Source organism: Rana temporaria, chromosome 6 (assembly GCF_905171775.1).
Source record: "Rana temporaria chromosome 6, aRanTem1.1, whole genome shotgun sequence".
In the NCBI taxonomy this organism is placed as follows: Eukaryota; Metazoa; Chordata; class Amphibia; order Anura; family Ranidae; genus Rana; species Rana temporaria.
This window is the reverse complement of record NC_053494.1, coordinates 13,114,294-13,141,011: the sequence shown is the minus strand read 5'-3', so window position 1 is coordinate 13,141,011 and position 26,718 is coordinate 13,114,294. Positions and strand designations below refer to the sequence as shown.

The 26,718-nt window shown below is 43.4% G+C and overlaps 1 protein-coding gene across 1 annotated transcript in view; it reads right to left on the bottom strand.

Annotated features, from left to right (window-relative positions):
- LOC120944352 overlaps positions 1 to 26,718 on the bottom strand; it is a 142,745-nt gene that overhangs the window by 72,839 nt on the left and 43,188 nt on the right. The window contains exons 13-20 of the mRNA XM_040358403.1: positions 24,182 to 24,472; positions 22,098 to 22,445; positions 17,847 to 18,137; positions 14,973 to 15,260; positions 6,082 to 6,429; positions 4,987 to 5,274; positions 3,429 to 3,773; positions 2,193 to 2,480 (exon numbers count right to left, since the gene is read on the bottom strand). Coding sequence (XP_040214337.1) covers positions 2,193 to 2,480; positions 3,429 to 3,773; positions 4,987 to 5,274; positions 6,082 to 6,429; positions 14,973 to 15,260; positions 17,847 to 18,137; positions 22,098 to 22,445; positions 24,182 to 24,472 — 2,487 coding nt within the window. The remainder of the gene's footprint in view (positions 1 to 2,192; positions 2,481 to 3,428; positions 3,774 to 4,986; positions 5,275 to 6,081; positions 6,430 to 14,972; positions 15,261 to 17,846; positions 18,138 to 22,097; positions 22,446 to 24,181; positions 24,473 to 26,718) is intronic.

Sequence of the window (26,718 nt, the reverse complement as noted above, 5' to 3'; positions counted from 1 at the left end):
AACAGCAACAAATGTGTCTGTCCCCATCTTCTTCTTATACCATTCCACAGTCAGATCATCCGGGAAATATCCAGAGATTTTCGCTTGTATTTTGGACTCAGTGTTGAGTTTTAGGTCAGACGAATTTAGTTCTTCAATCTGTGGACGCCAAGGAAGATCTGGAAGGTAATCAAAATTATTAGTCCAAATAAGCCAAATATTATAATAACAGAAACAAAGACATGTAATTATATATATCTCACGTAATGTATGCTGTCAGAAAAATGATCTTCTTGTCCGGTAGGTGCTTCTACTATTAACCTCTCAGAATGAGAAATTAAATTCTGCCTATATGTGTAAGAAGGTGGGGGAGGGGGAGGGGGTATCCCAACTCTTTTTAGATTAATAAATTTAGCTATGTCTCAAATTTCAATATATGCAAAAGACATACCCCTCCTGAGACTCAGTTTCCATCTAGAATATGGCAACTTGCTGACTTGAGTAGATTCACAGGCAGTTTAATTTATTGGGAAGGCTCAGAAGTAGAATCAAGCACATACAGAGCATGTTAATCTGGCTTATTTTGAAGGTCAAAAGACAAATGTTCACCGTTTAACCTCTTCCTGCGTCTTCCTGCCCACACTATAGCCGAAAGATGGCTACAGCATGGGCTAAAATTGCCGCGAGGGTGTCAATGTACATCGTCCCGTGCATGAGTTGCCACGCGCCCCCCTGTGGATGTTAGTGTATTGCAGCTGGGCACATATAGAGGACTTATGCCGCTTACACACAATCGGTTAAACCAATGAGAATGGTCTGATGGACCGTTTTCATCGGTCAAAACCGATCGCGTGTGGGCACCATCGGTTAGTTAACCATTGGTTAAAAAAAAGGCAACTTGTTTTAAAATTAACCGATGGATTCCTAACCGATAGGACAAAACCGATCGTTAGTAGGCACGACCATCGGTTAAAAATCCACGCATGCTCAGAATCAAGTCGACGCATGCTTGGAAGCATTGAACTTCGTTCTTTTCAGCACGTCGTTGTGTTTTACGTCACCGCGTTCTGACACGGTCGGTTTTTTAACCGATGGTGTGTAGGCCGCGACGGACCATCAGTCAGCTTCATCGGTTAACCGATAAAAACGGTCCATCGGTCCATTCTCATCGGATGGACTGATCGTGTGTACGCGGCATTATTTTGATGGGCAAAAAAAATGTTCTTGAATTTTTTTCTTCTATGTGGGTGAGAATTGTACTACTCTAGACTCATAGTGCTGGGAGTGGTTAGCATGGGGCTGTACTAAGAGAAACAGAAGGGGGGATACACAGGGACATACAGAACAAAATAATAAAACAGGACAAACACAGTGGGGTGTATTTACTAAAACTGCAGAGTGATCCCAGTGTGGACTGCCTGTGAGCCTGAAGACTTAATCTGTCTCCTTACTCTCCTTCCGTTTGTATCTCTGATTGGACTCATTGGAATCCTATTGTTTTTAAATTTAGTTTGGCTATGTGCTATGCCTCCATGCCCAGGCATTGTAAGTATGTTACATCCCTTTCCTGTTTGCTATGGTCATGTTCTGATACATTTTTTATGATGGACGCTTTAATGTGTGTTTAGTTTTATAGACTGTATTTACTACAATTGTTAAAGCCATCCCTAAAGAAGGAACATTAAGGACTCTGAAACGCGTCAGTGATTGGTTTTGCTCTAATTTCCACTGTGCTATTGGGTGGTTCTTTTTTGCCTTGTGACCTTAGACCACTCTTCATTTCATGTGCATTTGCATATGTACCATTTTACATTTTTTTTTACATTTTGATACCAATAAGTACTTTATAATATAATCTGTTAAGTTTACGTCTGTACATTCCTTGAGCCTATAAAGTACCATTTTTTAGGGGAGTCCTTTCTCCAAACTATACCAGGGATGTGGCCCTAATTTAGCAGCTGTTTCAACCTCTTCCTTTTAGATATTCTACAGAGTGCACCCAAGATGGCGGCCCCAACAGCAGATAAAGTGCTTTGCGTCCCCAAGAAGAATAGTGATGTAGAAGTTTAAATTATTTATGATACAAACTCATTATCAACTGGTATTATATAACTGAACAAGGATAGTAGAAATCCTATTTTAGGTGAACCCAGTCTCCATTATTAAAAAGTTATCAGTAACAATTGATATAATCTGCTGTATTCATGTATTACCTGATCTCCTTAGTACGATCCTCTGAGGATGTCTCACCGATTGATGTTCCCAGATCACATAGACAGGAAAGCTGAGAGACCGGGGCAATGTGCACACACTGGTAACATCAAATATTTCCCCATCCTCAGACTTTTCCGGTTGGCCATCAGACTTTAGCTCATTTTGTTGTTCTGTGTTCCAAGTGATGTTAATACCCGCAGGGAAGAATCTCTTCAGAGCCAGAGTACATCTCACCTCTCCTGAATCACTGAGGGAGAATCTCACAGGTTCTATCTCCTGTGGAGCCACTAGACATAAATACAAGTCAGATTACATTGTCAAATGTATTATCAAATACAATACCACAGTGTGCATTAAAGTGGTTGTACACCTCTGAAATAAATAATGAACAAAGCATTTCCTTCCTCTATCTAAAACACCAAGTATGATTTCTATCTCCTCTCTCCTTTCTTTTCTATATGCAAGAGTCACTTCTGACAGTCTATGTTGACACCAGGCAATCCCGAAGACGGCCCGACCCCCCCCAGCACACAGCAGGTGATTGACAGCCTCAGCTGTGTATGTTTGAGACTGTGTAGATTGGTTGTGCCCATTCCCTTCACTAGGGTCTCAGATTTCACTCAACTCTGCTCTATTCTGTGCAGTGTGTGACTTCAGATCCCCGCCCTCTGCCTCTGCCCCCCCAGCACACAACTGGTGATTGACAGCCTCAGCTGTGTATGTTTGAGACTGTGTAGAGGGGGTGTGTCCATTCCCTACACTCAGGTCTCAGGTTACACTCTGCTTTGCTCTATGCTGTGCAGTGTGTAACATCAGATCCCCGCCCCCTGCCTTCTCCAGCTGAGAAATGCTGTGTAAGATGAGAGAGAGAGCTGCATATAAACAGGTACAATTAATGCTTGTTTAGTCTCTGTTTATCACCTGAGGCCAGTCACTTCACTGGGTATATGTAAGGGTTTACAAACATGAAGTTAAAGTTATATATAAAGTGCTATGCAACTGTTGGCGCTTTGTAAATCCTGTATAGTAATAATAATGTATAACAAATATATAACATGCCAATTGCCAGGGTTCACGTTATAATTTCACCTTAAAAATAACAGCTGCAGACTACATTATTAGGATACTTTCTCTTACTGTCACTTGAAATGCTTTTTAAATCTTATGTGAACGTGTCTATTCCATCCATACTGTAACATCCTAATAGTTGTGGGTTGTCAGTGTAGAGAACTTACCTGTAATTTGTAGGGGTCCTATTCTTCTCTCTATGGGCTGCTCTGTACTGGAATGCTGCATCATACAGGTGAACTCTGACCCCTGATCTTCTGCCAGTGTTGGGGTGAACAGCAGACATGCTGTACAGCTGTATGTATTATCTGACTGTCTCTGGTGATCACTGATTACACTCTTGTATTTATTGTTATCAACAGCAAAAAATCCCTCTGTCCCTATCTTCTTATTCCATTCCACAGTCAGATCATCCGGGAAATATCCAGAGATTTTCGCTTGTATTTTGGACTCAGTGTTGAGTTTTAGGTCAGACAAATTTAGTTCTTCAATTTGTGGACGCCAAGGAAGATCTGGAAGGTAATCAAAATTATTAGTCCAAATAAGCCAAATATTATAATAACAGAAACAAAGACATGTAATTATATATATCTCACGTAATGTATGCTGTCAGAAAAATGATCTTCTTGTCCGGTAGGTGCTTCTACTATTAACCTCTCAGAATGAGAAATTAAATTCTGCCTATATGTGTAAGAAGGTGGGGGAGGGGGTATCCCAACTCTTTTTAGATTAATAAATTTAGCTATGTCTCAAATTTCAATATATGCAAAAGACATACCCCTCCTGAGACTCAACTTCCATCTGGAATATGGCAACTTGCTGACCTGAGTAGATTCACAGGCAGTTTAATTTATTGGGAAGGCTCAGAAGTAGAATTAAGCACATACAGAGGATGTTAATCTGGCTTATTTTGAAGGTCAAAAGACAAATGTTGACCGTTTAACCTCTTCCTGCCCACACTATAGCTGAAAGATGGCTACAGCATGGGCCAAAGTTGCGTGAGGGTGTCCATCTACATCGTCCCGTGCACGAGCTGCCACGCGCCCCCCTGTGGGTGTTAGTGTATTGCAGCTGGGCACATATAGAGGACTTATTTTGATGGGCAAAAAAAATGTTCTTGAATTTTTTTATTCTATGTGTGTGAGAATTGTACTACTCTAGACTCATAGTGCTGGGAGTGATTAGCATGGGGCTGTTCTAAGAGAAACAGAAGGGGGGATACACAGGGACATACAGAAACAAATAATAAAACAGGACAAACACAGTGGGGTGGATTTACTAAAACTACATAGTGATCCCAGTGTGCACCCTGTGGACTGCCTGTGAGCCTGAAGACTTTGATACCAATAAATACTTTATAATATACTCTGTTTAGTTTACGTCTGTACATTCCTTGAGCCTATAAAGTCCCATTTTTTAGGAGAGTCCTTTCTCCAAACTATACCAGGGATGTGGCCCTAATTTAGCAGCTCTTTCAACCTCTCTCTTTTAGATATTCTACAGAGTGCACCCAAGATGGCGGCCCCAACAGCAGATAAAGTGCTTTGCGTCTCCAAGAAGAATAGTGCTGATCGAAGTTTAAATTATTTCTAATACTAACTCATTATCAACTGGTATTATATAACTGAACAAGCATAGTAGAAATCCTATTTTAGGTGAACCCAGTTCACATTATTAAAAAGTTATCAGTAACAATTGATATAATCTGCTGTATTCATGTATTACCTGATCTCCTTAGTACGATCCTCTGAGGATGTCTCACAGATTGATGTTCCCAGATCACATAGACAGGAAAGCTGAGAGGCCGGGGCAATGTGCACACACTGGTAACATCAAATGTTTCACCCGCCTCATACTTTTCCGGTCTGCCATCAGACTTTAGCTCAGTTTGTTGTTCTGTGTTCCAAGTGATGTTAATACCCTGAGGGTAGAATCTCTTCAGAGTCAGGGAACATCTCACCTCTCCTGATTCACTGAGGGAAAATCTCACAGGTTCTATCTCCTGTGGAGCCACTAGACATAAATACAAGAAAGATTACATTGTCAAATTTATTAACAAATACAATACCACAGTGTGTATTAAAGTGGTTGTACCCCTCTGAAATTAATAATAAACAAAGTATTTCCTTCCTCTATCTAAAACACCTAGTATGATTTCTATCTCCTCTCTTATTTCTTTTCTATATGCAAGAGTCACTTTTGACAGTCTATGTTGACACCAGGCAATCCCCAAAAATGGCCTGACCCCCCCCTCCTCCTCCCACAGCACACAGCAGGTGATTGACAGTCTCAGTTGTGTATGTATGAGACTGTGTAGAGGGGGTGTGTCCATTCCCTCCACTCAGATTACACTCAACTTTGCTCTATGCTGTGCAGTGTGTGACATCAGATCCCCGCCCCCTGCCTTCTACAGCTGAGAAATGCTGTGTAAGATAAGAGCGCGAGAGAGCTGCAGATAAACAGGTACAACTTATGTAGGAGGATTTGTTTAATTTCTGTTTATCGCCTGAGGCCAGTCACTAAACTGGGTATATGTAAGAGTTTACAAACATGAAGTTAAAGTTAAATATAAAGCGCTATGCAACTGTTGGCGCTTTGTAAATCCTGTATAGTAATAATAATGTATAACAAATATATAACATGCCAATTGCCAGGGTTCACATTATAATTTCACCTTAAAAATAACAGCTGCAGAATACATTATTAGGATACTTTCTCTTACTGTCACTTGAAATGCTTTTAAAATATTATGTGAACGTGTCTATTCCATCCATACTGTAACATCCTAATAGTTGTTGGTTGTCAGTGTAGAGAACTTACCTGTAATTTGTAGGGGTCCTATTCTTCTCTGTATGTCCTGCTCCAGACTGGGGTGTAGCGCTCTACAGATGAACTCTGACCCCTGATCTTCTGGCAGTGTTGGGGTGAACAGCAGACTGGCTGTACAGCTGTATGTCTTATCTGACTGTCTCTGGCGTTCACTGATTTCACTCTTGTATTTATTGATATCAACAGCAACAAATCTGTCTGTCCCCATCTTCTTCTTATACCATTCCACAGTCAGATCATCCGGGAAATATCCAGAGATTTTCGCTTGTATTTTGGACTCAGTGTTGAGTTTTAGGTCAGACAAATTTAGTTCTTCAATCTGTGGATGCCAAGGAAGATCTGGAAGGTAATTAAAATTATTAGTCCAAATAAACCAAATATTAAAATAACAGAAACAAAGACATGTAATTATATATATTTCAACTAATGTATGTTGTCAGAAAAATTATCTGTTTGTCCGGTAGGTGCTTCTACTATTAACCTCTCAGAATGAGAAATATAATTCTGCCTATATGTGTAAGAAGGTGGGGGAGGGGGGGTATCCCAAATCTTTTTATATTAATAAATTTAGCCATGTCTCAAATTTCAATATTTGCAAAAGACATACCCCTCCTGAGACTCAGCTTCCATCTAGAATATGGAAACTTGCTGACTTGATGTTCTGTTCCCACATGAAGGCGAATGAAGGTATAACTGATAATAGCTGTGTGACTTCTTACCTTCGTATCCAAGCAGTGGGGCAGACAGGACCGGCAGATGTTCAGGTTAGATGGATCCAGACTCAGACATGAAGATGAAATCAGCGTGGGTTTATTCAATCCAGATAAGACAACAAACGGTGATACAATACTGTTCTGTAGTTGTGGTATCAATGCTGACTTGTTAGAATATGTCCTGAGGCTAGCTGCTGTGGCTGCAGAGCTGCTGCTGAGCTGCTGCTAACTACTGCTGACTTCTGCTGACTTCTGCGTGGTCAAAAACTGATGCCTTCTCACGAGCCCAAAAATGTGGAGTGTCTAGTCACACAGCCATGAGGAGATACTGAAAATGGCTGCTCCCAGTGAAGAGACCTGCCCAGCAAGAGTCCACGCCTCCAATTTAGAAAAAACTTTACTAACAAGAACAGGGACGTGTGGCATGCAAATTCTGGCCAGCAGATGGCAGCAGTGAAAGAAATGCATGAAAACAAACATGTAGAAATAAAGATTAATAATGTAATGTACAAATAACTATAAGGAGAACAGCACACTCCCCGTCTGAAATTTACGTAAGGAGATTTCACTATGACGAATGTCCATAAAATATAATACAACCTGTAACAAAGAACATGTGAAATGCAATAAACATGACATAGTGGGTTGGCTGACCCATAGCGGGTAAAACTGTGAAGTTCGAGTTCAGTCCTTTTTCATCCTTCAGGAACGTTCTCGATGGGTAATATTAGAATGAGTTCGTTAATCGGCCTTGCAAAAGTTTTAAGCTCACCCTTCCTGAAGATCTTCAGCTCCACCTTTCGGACCTTGCCATCCTTGCTAGGAAGAACCTTTGTAATTAGTCCCATAGGCCAGGTGATCCTTTCGGTTTGTTGCTCCTTCATTAATACGAGGTCTCCTTCTTTCAAGTTTGGTTTTTGATGTTGCCATTTCCTCCTTCCTTGAAGAATATTGAGATACTCTTTACGCCATCTGTTCCAGAAGTAATCTGCCAGGTGTTGTACACGTTTCCAGTGTTTTTGGTAGATATTCCCATGGGTAAATTCTCCACTAGGCGTGAGCATATTGTCCGTTTTTTGGGTAAGTAGAATAGCCGGAGACAGTATGGCTGGTGTTTCAGGATCCATAGATACTGGCACAAGGGGTCTTGAATTGATGATAGCTGAAACTTCAGCGAGAAGAGTGACGAGAGTCTCGTGCGTAAGTCTTGAAGAGTTTACATCCATCAACATAGAATTTAAGATGTTGCGTGAGATCCCGATCATTCTCTCCCAGGAACCCCCCATGTGGGAACTATGAGGAGGATTAAAAATCCAGGTGCAACCTTTCTCCGCCAACTGATCTTGGATAGGCTTAGTGTCGATGTTCAGTTCTCTACAGGCGCCGATGAAGTTACTTCCCTGGTCTGACCTCAACTGTTTCACTGGTCCTCTGATGGCGAAGAACCGTCTTAAGGCATTAATGAGGCTGGATGTGTCCATAGATTCTATCACCTCTATATGAACGGCTCGCACACTCATGCAAGTAAATAGCACGGCCCAACGTTTACTGTTTGCGTGACCACCACGGGTTCTACGTGCGGACACCATCCATGGTCCAAAGACGTCTAGGCCAGTGTAGGTGAAGGGCGGCTCTGTGCATAGTCTATCCGCGGGCAAGTCGGCCATTTGTTGGTGTAGCTGTTTTCCTCTGGCTTTACGACAGTGCACACAGTCATGCAGTAGTTGGGCTACACGTTTCTTCATACCTATAATCCAAAGACCCGCAGACCTTAACTTGCCCTCAGTGATTTGTCTGCCCTGGTGTTCAGTCTTTTTGTGGTAATGTCGGATCAGCAACGTGGTGATATGATGTTTGCTGGGAATAATGACAGGATTTTGCTCCGCAACTCCTAGGTGGGCTTGATTCAAACGACCACCAACTCTGAGCAGGCCAAAAGTGTCCATAATTGGATTTAAGTTAGCAAGAGGTCTTTTTATAGGAATCTGCTGTCTGTTGTTCAAGCACTTCCATTCTACGTTAAATTCCTGCTGCTGGACATGACGTATTATGAGAGACTCGCTATGAGAAATGTCCTCAGCAGAGAATGGTTTATGACAGATGTGCCAACCGTGACAATCTTTATCTTCTTGAGTGTTGTGATAACATCTGGCGATGTGCACTAACCTTGCAATGGTTCTGACAAGTCTCATCCAACTGGAGAAATGTTCAAAACGATGACAGTCGAGCCTGGAGGTCTGCTTTGTTTCAGTGACTAATGCGCTAACTTCGGCGCGGATTTCTGGATCATTATCTGGATCCTGGATGCTGTAAACTTCCTGTTCACATTTGTCTGCCCGTCCTAGCAGAAATTCTGGGCCTGTAAGCCAAGTAGATTTAGCAAAGGAACCCACAGACGTAGGCCTGGTGGTGTGATCTGCTGGATTAAGTTCGGATGATACGACAATGTGTTCTCTCGTCTCAGACTTGCTGTCCATGGTGCGCTGAAGAGAGTTAGATCTGGATAGCGCTTGCTCCTGATTGTCTGGGAGTCTTACCCTGGTGGTTCCGTAGGGTAATGGAGAAACCCAGTGATTGGTTTCGTCTTTAAAGGACTCTCTGTCTTCTACTGATAAGGCTACCTTATCGTCATCCTTGGTTGTGCGAAAGACTGATCTCCCCAAGTCGTCAGCAAAGAGGGGAGAAATGATGTCAGGTGGTTGTACGAGGTCTGGAGACTTCTCTTTCACTTCATAGTGATGAGGACACGGCTTAATGCAAGTTGTGCGTCCATCTCCACGTACGTACGTTTTGAAGGAGTCGATTTCTGGTTGATTCAGGTATACATTTCCTATGACTACCCATCCCAGGTCCAGCCTCTGGGCGAATGGCGCGTAGTCAGGACCATTACACTGTTGGCGCACCTTGTGCACCCTTAGATTGTCTCTGCCAAGCAGGAGTAGAATCTCAGCATTGTTGTCCATAGGTGGGATAACGTTGGCTAGGTGCCTTAGGTGCGGTTGGTGAAACGCAGCTTCTGGGGTAGGAATCTCATCCCTATGGTTGGGTATTTGATCGCATTCAATCAGTGTTGGTAGGGGTATTTCGGTATTCCCACTGATGGGGGAAGCAATGAATCCTTGCGCCCTCCTGCCGCTAGTCTCAATGCGGCCTGAGCAGGTGTTTAAGATGTAGGGTTCTGATGGTCCCTTTATCCCGAAGGCTTCAAAGAATTTAGGTCCTGCCAGGGACCGGTTGCTTTGGTCATCGATGATGGCATACATTTTTACTGCCTTTTCTGGTAGTCCCTCTGGATAGACCTTGATTAGGCATATTCGGGCACAACATTTCTCACCCTGGCCCTCGCCACATACTTCCAAACATGAGCAGGAAACATCGGCGGCTGCGTTAGCGTGGTTCTGGGGCTCCCCGACCATGACTTGGAGCGGGACTGGTGGCGACGGCAGCTGGTGAGTCTCTGTGCAGTGGAACTGGGTGCATAGCCGAGGCATGTCTTTCACTATGACACTCCTCACACTTGATGATGGATTTACAGTCCTTAGCCATGTGCTCCAATGAAGCGCAGCATCTGAAACATACCCCAAGCTCGCTGAGGAACTTCTTGCGCTCCTGTATGGGTTTGGATCTAAACCCTCTGCATTTGTTCAGTGAGTGTGGTTTTTTATGAATGGGACATTCACGATTGAAGGACTTGTCTCCTGATGAGGTATTGTACTGTTTACCCGTGGGTGCTGCATAAGATGGTAGGTTAGTCTTTCTAACACTCACGCTGCTCTTGAAGTCTCTGTGTTTATGCATGGCACTCTCATACCTTGGTGATGGTGTCGCTGGAGCTGTAGTGTTGAACTCCAGGAAATCGAGGCTGGGGTCATTCCTCATCTGGGACTGTTCTTCAATGAATCTGCAGAAATGAATAAATGGGGGAAAGGTGATGTCATGCACCCTTTTGTACCTTGAGACGGATGCCGCCCACTTTTCTTGCAGGCTGTATGGTAATTTCACGACAATTGGGTTCACTCCATGGGCTGTATCCAGGTAGCATAGCCCGATCAGACGAGGGTCTCTTTTGGCAAGCTCTAGTTCCATGAGCAGGTCACTCAAATCCTGAAGCTTATGGACGTCCTTAAGATTGATCTTTGGAATGTTCTGCAATCTCTTAAATAGGGCCTTCTCTATAGCTTCTGCACTGCCAAAGGTACGTTCGAGTCTCTGCCAGGCGGCAGCGAGACCTGCTTCTGCTTGTCCCACATAGACAGTTCTGAGGCTCTTGATGCGATTTGTGGAGCTTGGACCCAGCCATGAGATCATGAGGTTGAGCTCCTTCTCTGCGTCTAGTTTGAGGTTGGCAATGGTTGTGCTGTTCTCCTTATAGTTATTTGTACATTACATTATTAATCTTTATTTCTACATGTTTGTTTTCATGCATTTCTTTCACTGCTGCCATCTGCTGGCCAGAATTTGCATGCCACACGTCCCTGTTCTTGTTAGTAAAGTTTTTTCTAAATTGGAGGCGTGGACTCTTGCTGGGCAGGTCTCTTCACTGGGAGCAGCCATTTTCAGTATCTCCTCATGGCTGTGTGACTAGACACTCCACATTTTTGGGCTAGAGAAGGCATCAGTTTTTGACCACGCAGAAGTCAGCAGAAGTCAGCAGTAGTTAGCAGCAGCTCAGCAGCAGCTCTGCAGCCACAGCAGCTAGCCTCAGGACATATTCTAACAAGTCAGCATTGATACCACTACTACAGAACAGTATTGTATCACCGTTTGTTGTCTTATCTGGATTGAATAAACCCACGCTGATTTCATCTTCATGTCTGAGTCTGGATCCATCTAACCTGAACATCTGCCGGTCCTGTCTGCCCCACTGCTTGGATACGAAGGTAAGAAGTCACACAGCTATTATCAGTTATACCTTCATTCGCCTTTATGTGGGAACAGAACAATGGTGGCCTTGAAAGTTGCCTTCCAAGCTCTATAGCTCTCTGCACGGTCATCAAATTTTGAGAGACTTGTGTTAATTAGCTCTCTGCTCGCCATAATCCTGGCCAACTCAGACATATCTGATTTCTCACTGCTTGTTGCCACGACAACCTGTGGTGCCGCCGGGGCGTGTAGGCTTTGCGGCGTGAAAGGGTGAGATGCATCCAGGTAGAATGATGCTGCTGCAGGATTGAGCTGTGATCTAGTCTCTGTAGATCGTGAGGACTGCTGCTTGAGCTGTTGAGGTAGGCCAGGAAACGCCTGATGGCCCTTTTTGTAGTTTCGTAATAACTGTCCTTGAGAAGGCACATCTGGGTGAACACCATCAGATTTCTCGGGTGCTGTAAGTGACACTGGCACTGTAGGTGGACATGACTTTGAGGTTTCGGCCTTGTCAGCTTGGATGGTACTGCATACTGGGGGTAATGCAGATAATTGTTTCAGCACATAGTCGCTGGTGCGGTAAGCTGAATCTTCTACCTCCTGTGGTAGCGAGCAGACTGGATCAAGACCTTGGCTTAATGCTTGCTCAAGTAGTCTTACTTTAGCTAATGCAACTTCCTCTTCCATCTCTGATTCAAGAATCTTTATTCGAGCCTCTGCTTCTGCTTCTGCCCTCTTGGCCTCTGCTTCTGCGTCTGCCCTCTTGGCCTCTGCTTCTGCCCTCTTGGCCTCTGCCTCTGCGTCTGCCCTCTTGGCCTCTGCTTCTGCGTCTGCCCTCTTGGCCTCTGCTTCTGCTTTTGCCAGAGCTTCTTTTTCAGTGAAGGAACGTCTGGCTTTGGATTGCTCTGCGTTTATGCGGGCCTCTAGTAGTCTGTCGCTTAGGGTTGAGCTTCTTGAGCACGATGATCTGTATGACCGAGAGGAATGTTTGGATGAATTTGATCTGTGTGATCTAGTTTCTTGCAAATGGGAGATGCGGAGTTCCGCTTTATCTTTAGCAAGCAGCACCATGGTGTCTCTTTGAATGTCTATAGATTCTGCCTTGCTCAGTTCTGAAAGGGCTTCATCATTATTAACGTTTTTTAGAAAGGTTATATACCTTGTGAACAGTCTCTTGTATCCTTCATGAGCTGTGTTCAGCCGCCTGATGCCAACTTGTAAGCTTGAGGTATCACCAGAGGATTTAAGTCCTGACATGAGGGAGGAAACTCGCTCCCATAGCTCTTCCAGGTTATCGCATAACTCATCTTTTGTGGTTTGATAGTTTTCCCTGACCTTTATTGTCGGTTTGAGGGAGCGTCTTGGTCGCACGACTTGGTCTGCTGGAAGTGTGGGTTCTGCTTCCTGTACTTCTTGGTGATCAGTATCAGGCTGCATTAGCTCTGTTTCATCACTGGGGAACTGTGCAAGGTCCTTTTTGTCCATTTTGATTTAAGGTGCGCTGTCTCTTTAAGAAAATAAACTTTTGAATTGGGGGCTGAAAATTGCAGTGTGGCTGCGCTGGGGCACTCTGGCAAGGTTCCTCAGGTGTTTTAAGTGATTTGCGGGGGTTTAGGTTAGAGAGGGACCCCGTGTGCGTTAACAGTTCTGCTATGCGAGCAAAGATTGATATGGGGTATAGGAAACGGCTTGATGAGTTGTGGAGGGCTTTCAGGCAATAGTAAAGATACTGTGGACATGCGGTGCTTGCCCTTAGACTTGTGGAACATGCACTGTAGCTGGGCAGATTCGCTGCAGATAGGCCTGTTGCAGGGCGATTCCTTAGTGTGGTAACTCTGAGGGAATCTGTGACTGGGGTGTGGACATTAAGGCAGTTTTTGACTGTTCTGTTCCCACATGAAGGCGAATGAAGGTATAACTGATAATAGCTGTGTGACTTCTTACCTTCGTATCCAAGCAGTGGGGCAGACAGGACCGGCAGATGTTCAGGTTAGATGGATCCAGACTCAGACATGAAGATGAAATCAGCGTGGGTTTATTCAATCCAGATAAGACAACAAACGGTGATACAATACTGTTCTGTAGTTGTGGTATCAATGCTGACTTGTTAGAATATGTCCTGAGGCTAGCTGCTGTGGCTGCAGAGCTGCTGCTGAGCTGCTGCTAACTACTGCTGACTTCTGCTGACTTCTGCGTGGTCAAAAACTGATGCCTTCTCACGAGCCCAAAAATGTGGAGTGTCTAGTCACACAGCCATGAGGAGATACTGAAAATGGCTGCTCCCAGTGAAGAGACCTGCCCAGCAAGAGTCCACGCCTCCAATTTAGAAAAAACTTTACTAACAAGAACAGGGACGTGTGGCATGCAAATTCTGGCCAGCAGATGGCAGCAGTGAAAGAAATGCATGAAAACAAACATGTAGAAATAAAGATTAATAATGTAATGTACAAATAACTATAAGGAGAACAGCACACTTGAGTAGATTCACAGGCAGTTTAATTTATTGGAAAGGCTCAGAAGTAGACTCAAGCACATACAGAGGATGTTAATCTGGCTTATTTTGAAGGTCAAAAGACAAATGTTCACCGTTTAACCTCTTCCTGCACGCGCTATAGCCGAAAGATGGCTATAGCATGGCCAAAATTGCCGTGAGGGCGTCCATCTACACCGTCCCGTGCATGAGCTGCCGCGCGCCCCCCGTGGGTGTTAGTGTATTGCAGCTCGGCACATATAGAGGACTTATTTTGATGGGCAAAAAAAATGTTCTTGAATTTTTTTATTCTATGTGGGTGAGAATTATACTACTCTAGACCCATAGTGCTGGGAGTGATTAGCATGGGGCTGTACTAAGAGAAACAGAAGGGGGGATACACAGGGACATACAGAAACAACTGTGGACTGCCTGTGAGCCTGAAGACTTTGATACCAATAAATACTTCATTATATATGCTGTTTAGTTTACGTCTGTACATTCCTTGAGCCTATAATGTCCCATTTTTTAGGGGAGTCCTTTCTTCAAACTATACCGGGGATGTGGCCCTAATTTAGCAGCTCTTTCAACTGCTCCCTTTTATATATTCTACAGAGTGCACCCAAGATGGCGGCCCCAACAGCAGATAAAGTGCTTTGCGTCCCCAAGAAGAATAGTGCTGTCGAAGTTTAAATTATTTCTAATACAAACTTATTATCAACTGGTATTATATAACTGAACAAGGATAGTAGAAAACCTATTTTAGGTGAACCCAATTCACAATATTAAAAAGATATCAGAAACAATTGATATAATCTGCTGTATTCATGTATTACCTGATCTCTTTAGTACGATCCTCTGAGGATGTCTCACTGATTGATGCTCCCAGATCACATAGACAGGAAAGCTGAGAGACCGGGGCAATGTGCACACACTGGTAACATCAAATGTTTCACCCTCCTCAGATTTTGCTGGTTGGTCATCAGACTTTAGCTCAGTTTGTTGTTCTGTGTTCCAAGTGATGTTAATACCCGGAGGGTAGAATCTCTTCAGAGTCAGGGAACATCTCACCTCTCCTGAATCACTGAGGGAGAATCTCACAGGTTCTATCTCCTGTGGAGCCACTAGACATAAATACAAGTCGATTACATTGTCAAATGTATTATCAAATACAATACCACAGTGTGTATTTAAAGTGGTTGTAAACCTCTGAAATTAATAATGAACAAAGCGTTTCCTTCCTCTATCCAAAGAACCCAGTATGATTTCTATCTTCTTTCTCATTCCTTTTGCTAAACAGTGGGGTATGCCTGTATGCATGAGTAACTTCTGACAGTCTATGCCAACACCAGGCAATTCTGAAAGATGACCCCAGCACACAGCAGGTGATTGACAGCCTCAGTCATTCCTCAGCTGTGCATGTTTGAGACTGTGTAGTTTGGGTGTATCCATTCCCTCCACTCAGGTCTCAGACTACACTCAACTCGGCTCTATGCTGTGTAGTGTGTGACATCAGATTCCTGCCTTCTGCAGCTGAGAAATTCTGTGTAAAATTAGAGAGGGCTTCAGATAAGCAGATACAACTTATATAGGAGGATTTGTTTAATCTCTGTGCATCACCTGATGCTATTCACCTCAGGGGGCATATGTAAGAGTTTATGAACACTAAGCTAAAGTTGTATGTAAAGCTTTGCGCAACTGTTGGTGCTATTTAAATCCTGTATAGCGTGTTTCCCCAAAAATAAGACCGGGTCTTATATACATTTTGGCAATAAAAGACACAGTAGGGCTTATTTTCGGGGTACGTCTTATCATGTAATGTGTATTTGCCAGTTCCTGTGCCACCTGTCTTCTCTCCCCCTCTCCCTCCCTGCCTGTCAGCTCAGGAGTTGTTAGCATTTAGAATTGTGAGTTCAAATGCTTGTAAAATCCTATAATCCACTCTATTACAGCATTATATAATGTACATTGTACATTATTTAGTACTGTAATAGACTGGATTATAGGATTTTACAAGCACTTTAAACCAGGGCTTATTTTCGGGGTAGGGCTTATATTGCAACCCTCCTGGAAAATCACAGTAGGTCTTATTTTCAGGGTAGGTCTTATTTTCCGGGAAACACGGTAGTAATTGTATTGTATAACAAAATGGTGCCCATAAGTCTAAATACGAAGTGTTGCTCACCCTATTTATACTAAATACAACAACATTTCTCCCAGGGGCTTAACAGAATGGTGGGAGAGAGGGTCACTAACGGTGGTTATACTTCAACTATTAACAACACAAAATAGTTCTTCTCTTACACTATAGTCTCCCACTGTAGATTGGCATGCACTGAGCTCACAGTGTCTCACTAGACTTTTAGATCCAATCGCCACTAAATCTCCTGAGCTCTTCCACAGCTAACAAGCTGTATACTCCTCAAGCATCACCCTCTCTATCCTGCTGGGTCCCTGGCTTGGCACTTGCAGAAGCTTTCCCACTTTTTACCATCCCCTTCCCAATACTTAAGCAAGAAAATAAAACCCTACGTCACCAAGCGCGTTCTCCGGTCAACCGAACAAAACCTTCTCCAAATTCCTAAATTCCGCTACAAATCGAAGGGAGAACGTAGATTTTCGGTCCAAGAACCACGCTCTGGAATGCTCTACCCACTACCATCCGCTTGGAGGAAAACCATCAGGCCATAGGGAAAAAACTAAAGACCCACCTCTTCTGAAGGATCGGCACGACTCTTGACGGAAAGCACCTTGAGGCGATTAAGTTTGCATTTGTTGCGCTATACAAGTTACAAGTTACTCACTCACTCACTCAAGGTGGATTGTCCCTTCGTGGCGACACCTTCTCTAACTCCGACCACAACTGGTTCCCCGGCCAGTAAAAGCTTTATCCTCAATTGGACTGCAATCCTGCAGTCCCAACCCTACGCTGCTTCTCCTGCTCCTCGATAGGCCTCAGGCAGCCTAGTAGCCAGGTGTCCCTGGGATAGGCCTCAGGCTTTCAGCCTAGCTATCGGGTGACATAACACACGTCCAGCCAGACTGCCGTCCAGGGGGCATATGACACAGATCACCTGACTCCACCCAAATAAATAGGCTCTCCCAGCAGGCCAAGGGACCAAAGAGACCCCCTGCCAATTGGCTGAGACACCCCATCCATTCATGATCTGACATTGCTAAGCCCTTGTCATTCTAATCTCACCAGCTACAGCGCCACCTAGTGACAGAAGAGAAAAGGTGCATCAATTCCAGAGTTTGGTAAGGAATCAGTGGATCTTCTAACAATTAACCAGGATAACTACTACCTGGCAAACTAAATTTAATAGCAACCCTGCCTTAACATCAGGGTGCTACATCAGTAAAAATAGGCTCTGTCAGTACAGTAAATATTTCATGTTTTGTCAGCAGAAGGACGCCGGACCCGACGAAGAGGACACCCGAAGCCGCAGACGGACGCCGGACCCGACGAGGCCGCCGATGGACGCCGCGCAAGACACCAAAACTGTAAGTACAAAATAAACTTTTTTTCCACAGGATTGGGGGCCACTTTAGGGGTGCACGGTATACGCGGGAGCGCGTTATACCGCGATAAATACTGTATCTAACACCAACAATGGAGCAACATTTCTCCCACGGACACCAATAATGGATATTATTAACTAGGATGTTCTTTTGTACAAACATCATCTTATGCTGTTCTCAATTATTACCTGATGGATTCAGTATAATACTCGGAGGTTCTTTTACTGATTGATGCTCCCAGGTGACATAGACAGGAAAGCAGACAGGCCGGGGCAATGTGCACACACTGGTAACATCAAATGTTTCACCATCCGCAGACTCTTCTAACCTGCTGTCAGACATTATCTTGGTTTGTGATTCTCCTGCACTCCATCTGATCTTTATGTTCGGAGGGTAGAATCTCTTCAGAGCCAGTGAACATCTTACCTCTCCTGAATCACTGAGGGAGAATCTCACCGGCTCTATCATCTGCGGAGCCACTAGACATAAATACAAGAAAGATTACCGGTTTACAGTATAACAGACAACTGCAGTGTGTAATACAATAGTGTCTAAAGCCTAAAATCATTTTTTTTTTTTTTTATGTTTTGGATAAGCCAGTGAAGTGTTAGGACCTCTGGCATTTGATTTTTTGTAGTTGTCTCATTCCCTGTTTGTCCTGGTGACCATTGTCTGTGGTACAGGAAGTAATGGAAACCCAACATTGTATAGTTCTCACTAAACAGATACAGAAGTAAAGTCTTCTAATGGAGACACTTGTTCTGGTGACAGGCTGTCTGAGAATCACCATGCATGTTACAAGCTGGCCATACAAATTTTATACAATCTACTTTAGATTTTCCAAAACTATATAAGAGAACCTACCTAATCTAGCTAATCCATTTGTATCCAATCAGACAGGCCACTGCACTACATAGTTGTGGGTAGATCTAAATCAGATGTGTGTTGGGGAGCTTCAAGGGTTTATAAGCCCTCAGGATTTTTCACCTTAATGCATTCTATGTATTAAGGTAAAAAACCTTTTGTGCTGCAGCACCCCCCCAGAGCCCCCCCTTTTCTTGCCTGAGCTGATCATTCCAGCGACGGGGACGAGCACAGCAGCTCCAACTGCTGACTCAAATCTTTTTTGGATAGATTAATAGCAGCGGGAGCCATTGACTCCCCCTGCTATCAATCAAATACAATTACACAGGAGCTGGGGGCAGGGCCGAGTTCTGCTGTCTGTGTCTGCAGGACTACGAGTGCCCCCATGGAAAGCGGCTCTCCGTGGGGGCACTCGAGAAGAGGAGGAGTGAGGAGCGCCGTGGGGAGACCCTTGCACAGAGGAGGTAAGTGTAATATGTTTGTTCATTTTTTTTCTTTTTTTAAACAAACCTTTACAATCATTTTAAGAGGGGATTTGCCTTCACTTTGGATTTCTTTTCACTTCCAGTTGAGTCTTTAGAAGAGTAAGTAAAGGAAAATCTTCCTAATGGAACAGCAAAAAAAACTGACAGCGACTAACCGTTATCTACCCAGAACTAAAAAGGAAAAGGTTTGGCTTTAAATATTCTTAGAATTAGAACTCCAGGTGTGACAATTTGGACCAATGTAGGTATGTTTGTGCCATGGGGACCCCACAGCTATGGTATAGTATACTGTACATACTTACCTTGGTCCTCGCTAGACCAATGGATCTATGTAAAAATTGCCATATGTAAATTTCAGCTTTAAGTCCAAATGTATTGTATTTGTAATTAAACATATATTGTGACAGTTCTGGACAATTCTCAGGATTCAGGTAGCCAATTAAAGGGGTTGTAAAGGTATACATTTTTTTTCCTAAATAGCTTCCTTTACCTTAGTGCAGTCCTCCTTCACTTACCTCATCCTTCCATTTTGCTTTTAAATGTCCTTATTTCTTTCGAGAAATCCTCACTTCCTGTTCTTCTGTCTGTAACTCCACACTGTGAGGCCTCGTACACACGACCGAGAAACTCGACTGAATCCATCAAGAAACTTGGTGGTAGAGCTTTTTTGCCGAGGAAACCGGTCGTGTGTACGTTTTTCATCGAGGAAACTGTTGAGGAACTCAACAAGAAAAAAAGAGAACAAGTTCTCTTTTTCCTCAACGGGAGTCTCAATTTCCTCGTCGTGTTCCTCGTCCGGCTGGTTTTCGACGAGAAACACGATGGTGTGTATGCTAAGAAACCCGCGCATGCTCAGAATAAAGTAGGAGACGGGAGTAAAAGTAGCATTTGTAATGGAGATAACACATTTTTCACGCTGTAACAGACTGAAAAGTGCAAATTGTCTCTTATCAAACTTTTACTTAACATGCAGTAACATGAGATTAGCAAAAGCAGCCCCCAGGGTTGTGCCAGTGGAATCTAACTTCCCCTGCCATTGTATGTGTTGTATGTCACCGCGTTTGAGAACGAGGAGATTTTGTCTTGATCGTGTGTACGCAAAGCAAGCTTGTCGAGTTCCTCGACAAGCCTAACAAGGAACTCGTCGAGGAAAACCATGTGTCCTTTCCGACGAGTTCCTCGGTCGTGTGTACGAGGCCTAATGCAAGGCTTTCTCCCTGGTGTGGAGTGTCGTGCTCGCCCCTTCCTTGAACTACAGGAGAGTCAGGACGCTCTCTATGTTGCAGATTGTTAAATGTGGGAGGGAGAAAGAGAGGGGACATTTTCTAACACGTGTCATGCGATATGTCAAAACTCTCCTTCTCTAGGCGCTTCGTTCCCAATATACAGACTCAGGTTTCCTTCATTATACGATGTTTATTCTTCCAAAGATAGGACAGCAAACAAACAGTCAATGCTTACATTGTTACAGCTGGTAAAACATCATTGCAGGATGGTACTTCAGAAAGTTAAAAGACGGAGGAAATAGATGTTACGATGGTACGTCTGTCTGCTGGGAAAGGTTCCTTCCAGCAGGTTGGGTTCCAACCTCCATCTTCCTGTCGGGTCGGATGACCCTGAGGTCCCTCCCTAACTATGCACACCACATGGATACTTATACAGGTTTAAAAGCCAAGCTAAGCATAATTAGACTAGCTCCAAAGAAGGTTGGTGATAAACGTAACACCCACTTGTGTATTGTTAAGTAACATCTCCACCCACTGTCTTGACGTAGGTCTCCTAAAATACATGAAGCCTACGACAGATGTAGTGTCATCCTGTGACTGACCTTGTCCTCAAACCACCATGTTTAATCAATGATTCAGAAACATTTATCACATAAAAATATTAATACATTTAAAATCTAACACAGATAGAGAAAGGAGCTGTGTGTAAGGCCTTGTACACACGATAGGTTAACCAGAGGACAAAGGTCTGATGGACTGTTTTCATCGGTCAAAACCGATCGTGTGTGGGCCCCATAGGTTATTTAACCATCGGTTAAAACAAAGCCAACTTGCTTTAAATTTAACCAATAGATTCCTAACCGATAGGTCAAAACCGATCGTTAGTAGGCACGACCATCGGTTAAAAATCCACGCATGCTCAGAATCAAGTCGACGCATGCTTGGAAGCATTGAACTTCATTTTTTTCAGCACGTCATTGTGTTTTACGTCACCGCGTTCTGACACGATCGGTTATTTAACCGATGGTGTGTGGGCGCAACGGACCATCAGTCAGCTTCATCGGTTAACCGATGACAACGGTCCTTCAGATCGTTCTCATCGGATGGACTGATCGTGTGTACGCGGCTTTAGTGGGCGTCCCGACTATCCTGTAGTCCAAGGGAGGGGGCGAGCACGACACTCCACACCAGGGAGAAAGCCTCACATTACTGTGTGGAGTTACAGACAGAAGAACAGGAAGTGAGGATTTCTCAGAAGAAATAAGGACATTTAAAAGCAAAATGGAAGGATGAGGTAAGTGAAGGAGGACTACACTAAGGTAAAGGAAGCTATTAATGGATTTTTTTTTTACCTTTACAACACCTTTAACTTAAAAGAATAAAGCTGCAGGCTCAGAATCAATTATGTTGTCACTGGAAATGCTTTGTGAATTCTGTGTGAATTTTTTGCCTCCGCCATTATAATATTCTTAACCGATAAAGCTGACTGATGGTCCGTCGCGCCTACACACCATCGGTTAAAAAAACGATCGTGTCAGAATGTGGTGACGTAAAACACAACGTCGTGCTGAAAAAAATGAAGTTCAATGCTTCCAAGCATGCGTCGACTTGATTCTGAGCATGCGTGGATTTTTAACCGATGGTTGTGCCTACTAACGATCGTTTTTTTTTTCTATCGGTTAGGAATCCATCGGTTAAATTTAAAACAAGTTGGCTTTTTATTAACCGATGGTTAAATAACCGATGGCGCCCACACACGATCGGTTTTGACCGACGAAAACGGTCCATCAGACCATTGTCATCGGTTTAACCGATCGTGTGTACGCGGCATATGAGCTGTTGGTTGTCAGTGTAGAGAACTTACCCATAATTTGTAGGGGTCCTATTCTTCTCTGTATGTCCTTCTCCAGACTGGGGTGTAGCACTCTGCAGATGAACTCTAACCCCTGATCTTCTGGCAGTGTTGGGATGAACAGCAGACTGGCTGTACAGCTGTATGTCTTATCTGACTGTCTCTGGTGTTCACTGACTACACTCTTGTATTTATTGTCATCCACAGCATCACATCTCTCTGTCCCCATCTTCTTCTTATACCATTCCACAGTCAGATCCTCAGGGAAATATCCAGAAATTTTCACTTGTATTTTGGATTCAGTGTTCAGTTTTAGGTCAGATGTATTTAGCTCTTCAAAGTGTGGATGCCAAGGAAGATCTAAGGAGTAAATCCAAAATAATTAATCTAAACAAGAAAGATATTGTAATTCATACAGGCACATGTTATAATGTATTTTTACAAAGGATGTTATATGAACATGTATATTGTTCTTTAAGGATTCTGTATTTTTTTCACACTCAGCAGAGCACTAAGAGAGATTATTTAGATATTAGTTGGTCCTTCTGGTGAAAGTACTGTAGTAATGCTGGTGAGCGCATACCGCTATAAACTCTAAATCCTTAAAGCGGAACTCTACCTATAACAAACTGATAAAAAATAAATTCCCTTTAGCAAGGAACATACATTCCCAGAACAATAATCCCCTCCAACGCCTTCCACAGCTTTCTCTGGCTCTCCTGTCTCACCGGATTGGCATTGATAATCTCTAGGCTATGGTAGAAGCAATGACTTGACATCACTTCTGGTTTACCTGGATGTCAACGGCGCCATTTAAAAAAAATGTAATTAGAAAACATTGTTCCTGGTGTTTTAAATGCTTTTAAGGGCAGAGGAGGGATTTGAGGTCTTATAGACTCCAGATCTATCTATAAAAAAAATACCTGTCACTGCCTATTACTGTCACAATGATGTTTAGATTCCTTGCAACAGCAATAAAAGTGATACAAAATTAAAGTGTAAAAAAGAAAAAAGGATTATAATAAAATAAATAATTAAAGTGCCTCCACCCCCCGCGGGCACTTTTAACCCTTTATTTGGCCACTAGCGCCCGAAAAACAATGGTAAAGCGCTGCTAGTTTTATCGGCGCTTTACTGGCGTTTTTCGGGCGCTAGCAGTGTGAAAGGGCTCTTAAATAAACAAGCTGAAGTGAGAAGCTGATTGGCTACCATGCACAGCTGCACCAGATTTTGCCCTTTCCAGTTAAAGTCAGCATTTTTTTTTTAGGTTCATGCACTAATTAGATTTTCAACATTTTGCACTAATTGCTCACAGCGCTGCCACTGTATAAATATACAGCACTGAATACAGTCAACCATTACATACATTTATTTCCTTATTGGTGTACACTTTTAAATACCAGTAAATTTTGGATCTAAGTTGAACGTGTTGAAGATTTATTTATTTTAGAGCATCTCCCGGCGCTCACATGACTGCTCACCTCTCTCCTCTCCTGGGCTGACAGCTACAGCAGGAGGGGCCGATAACTCCTGCTGACGTCAGCCGTGAGGAGAGAGGCGAGCAGTCACATGAGCACCGGGAAGCGCTCTAAAATAGGGTAGAAATCAGCATATTTTTTTTAAAACACATGCAGTGGGGCACATGTTCTTATTTGACAGAGGGGATTGTATGATCATATCATAGTTTTTTTAGCAGCGGGAAGGGAAGGGTAGCAGATCGACACTGAAACAGCTGACAGGCAGGGAGGTGGGGGGGGAGGAAGACAGAGCAGAGCTGCGACTGGAGGAGCGGGGAGGGTGGAACCAGGCAGGATCAGCCAGGTATTTTATATGATACAGGGGGACAAATTACATAGCACAAGCAATGTGCTATATAAAATGCTTTAAGGCAGGGGTCTCCAAACTGGATGCAGCCCTTTGCTTGCCTTTATCTGGCCCTTGGGGCACTAATCCCTCCTCTAATACGAGACACTATTCTGCCATCTATCTAACACCAACAATGGAGCAACATTTCTCCCACGGACACCAATAATGGATATTATTAACTAGGATGTTCTTTTGTACAAACACCATCTTATGCTGTACTCAATTATTACCTGATGGATTCAGTATAATACTCTGAGGTTCTTTTGCTGACTGATGCTCCAAGGTGACATAGACAGGAAAGCAGACAGGCCAGGGCAATGTGCACACACTGGTAACATCAAATGTTTCACCATCCGCAGACTCTTCTAATCTGCTGTCAGACATTAGCTTGGTTTGTGATTCTCCTGCTCTCCATCTGATCTTTATGTCCGGAGGGTAGAATCTCTTCAGAGTCAGCGAACATCTTACCTCTCCTGAATCACTGAGGGAGAATCTCACCGGCTCTATCATCTGCGGAGCCACTAGACATAAATACAAGAAAGATTACCGGTTTACAGTATAACAGACAACTGCAGTGTGTAATACAATAGTGTCTAAAGCCTTAACTCATTTTTTTTTTTTTTTGGTTTTGGATAAGCCAGTGAAGTGTTAGAACCTCTGGCATTTGATTCTTTGTTGTTGTCTTGTTCCCTGTTTGTCCTGGTGACCATTGTCTGTGGTACAGGAAGTAATGGAAAACCCAACATTGTATAGTTCTCACTAAACACTTGTTCTGGTGACAGCTGTCTGAGAATCACCATGCATGTTACAAGCTGGCCATACAAATTTTATACAATCAACTTTAAATTTTCCAAAACAATATAATAAGAGAACCTACCTAATCTAGCTAATTAATTTGTATCCAATCAGACAGACCACTCCACTACATAGTTGTGGGTAGATCTAAATCAGATGTGTGTGGGGAGCTTCAAGGAGTCAAAAACCCTCAGGGTTTTTCACCTTAATGCATTCTATGTATTTACGGTAAAAAACCTTTTGTGCTGCAGCACCCCCCCAGAGCCCCCCCTTTTCTTGCCTGAGCCGTTCATTCCAGCGACGGGGACGAGCACAGCAGCTCCAACTGCTGACTCAAATCTTTTTTGGAACTACCCCCCCCCCCAACCTCTTCCTTTATCTTTAAGATCCATTTCTGTGTTCCCCTTTCCCTGTTCCCACATTGCACGAGGGTTTAACTCTCGAAGGCCGGTCTTGTTCATTTTTGACTAAGTGGAGGGTGCTGCCTCCCACTGGGGTGTGCCTGGGTGGCGCAAGTGGGGTGACCCATGATGGAATAGGTTTATAATGTGCACTATAAATGATGCTTACCATTCCCCCGGCTGCGCTTCCAGATATGGGCATGCCCTAGAGGTATTGTTTGCCACAGTGTTTTACTTGAATGCCTGAGACAGGATCAGTATTGCCATGCAATGTGATTGTTATATTTCATTTGCCGGGCCATGTTGGCCGACTATATGTATGTCTGTTTTTCTTCTGCAAAAACTTCTTTTGAAAAATAAAGATTATATAAAAAAAATCTTTTTTGGATAGATTGATAGCAGCCGGAGCCATTGACTCCCCCTGCTGCCAATCAAATACAATTACACAGGAGCTGGGGGCAGGGCCGAGTCCTGCTGTCTGTGTCTGCAGGACTACGAGTGCCCCCATGGAAAGCGGCTCTCCGTGGGGGCACTCGAGAAGAGGAGGAGTGAGGAGCGCCGTGGGGAGACCCCAGAAAAGGAGGATCAGGGCCACTCTATGCAAAACCCTTGCACAGGGGAGGTAAGTATAATATGTTTGTTAATTTTTTTTCTTTTTTTAAACAAACCTTTACAATCATTTTAAGAGGGGATTTGCCTTCACTTTGGAGGGATTTCTGTTCACTTCCAGTTGAGTCTCTAGAAAAGTAAGTAAAGGAAAATCTTCCTAATGGAACAACAAAAAAACCTGACAGGAACTTTAACCGTTATCCACCCAGAACTAAAAAGGAAAAGGTTTGGCTTTAAATATTCTTAGAATTAGAACTCCAGGTATGACAATTTGGACCAATGTAGGTATGTTTGTGCCATGGGGACCCCACAGCTATGGTATAGTATACTGTACATACTTACCTTGGTCCAAGCTGGACCAATGGATCTATGTAAAAATTGCCATATGTAAATTTCAGCTTTAAGTCCAAATGCATTGTATGTGTAATCAAACATACATTGTGACAGTTCTGGACAATTCTCAGGATTCAGGTAGCCAAGGGGTTGTAAAGGAAACACTTTTTTTCCTAAATAGCTTCCTTTACCTTAGTGCAGTCCTCCTTCACTTACCTCATCCTTCCATTTTGCTTTTAAATGTCCTTATTTCTTCTGAGAAATCCTCACTTCCTGTTCTTCTGTCTGTAACTCCACACTGTGAGGCCTCATACACATGACCGAGAAACTCGACAGAATCCATCAAGAAACTTGGTGGGAGAGCTTTTTTGCCGAGGAAAACGGTCGTGTGTACGTTTTTTATCGAGGAAACTGTCGAGGAACTCGACGAGAAAAAAACAAGTTCTCTTTTTCCTCGACGGGAGTCTCAATTTCCTCGTCGTGTTGCTCGTCGGGCTGGTTTTCGACGAGAAACTCGATCGTGTGTATGCTAAGAAACCTGCGCATGCTCAGAATAAAGTATGAGACGGGAGCGCACCTTCAGTAAAAGTAGCATTTGTAATGGAGATAGCACATTTTTCACGCTGTAA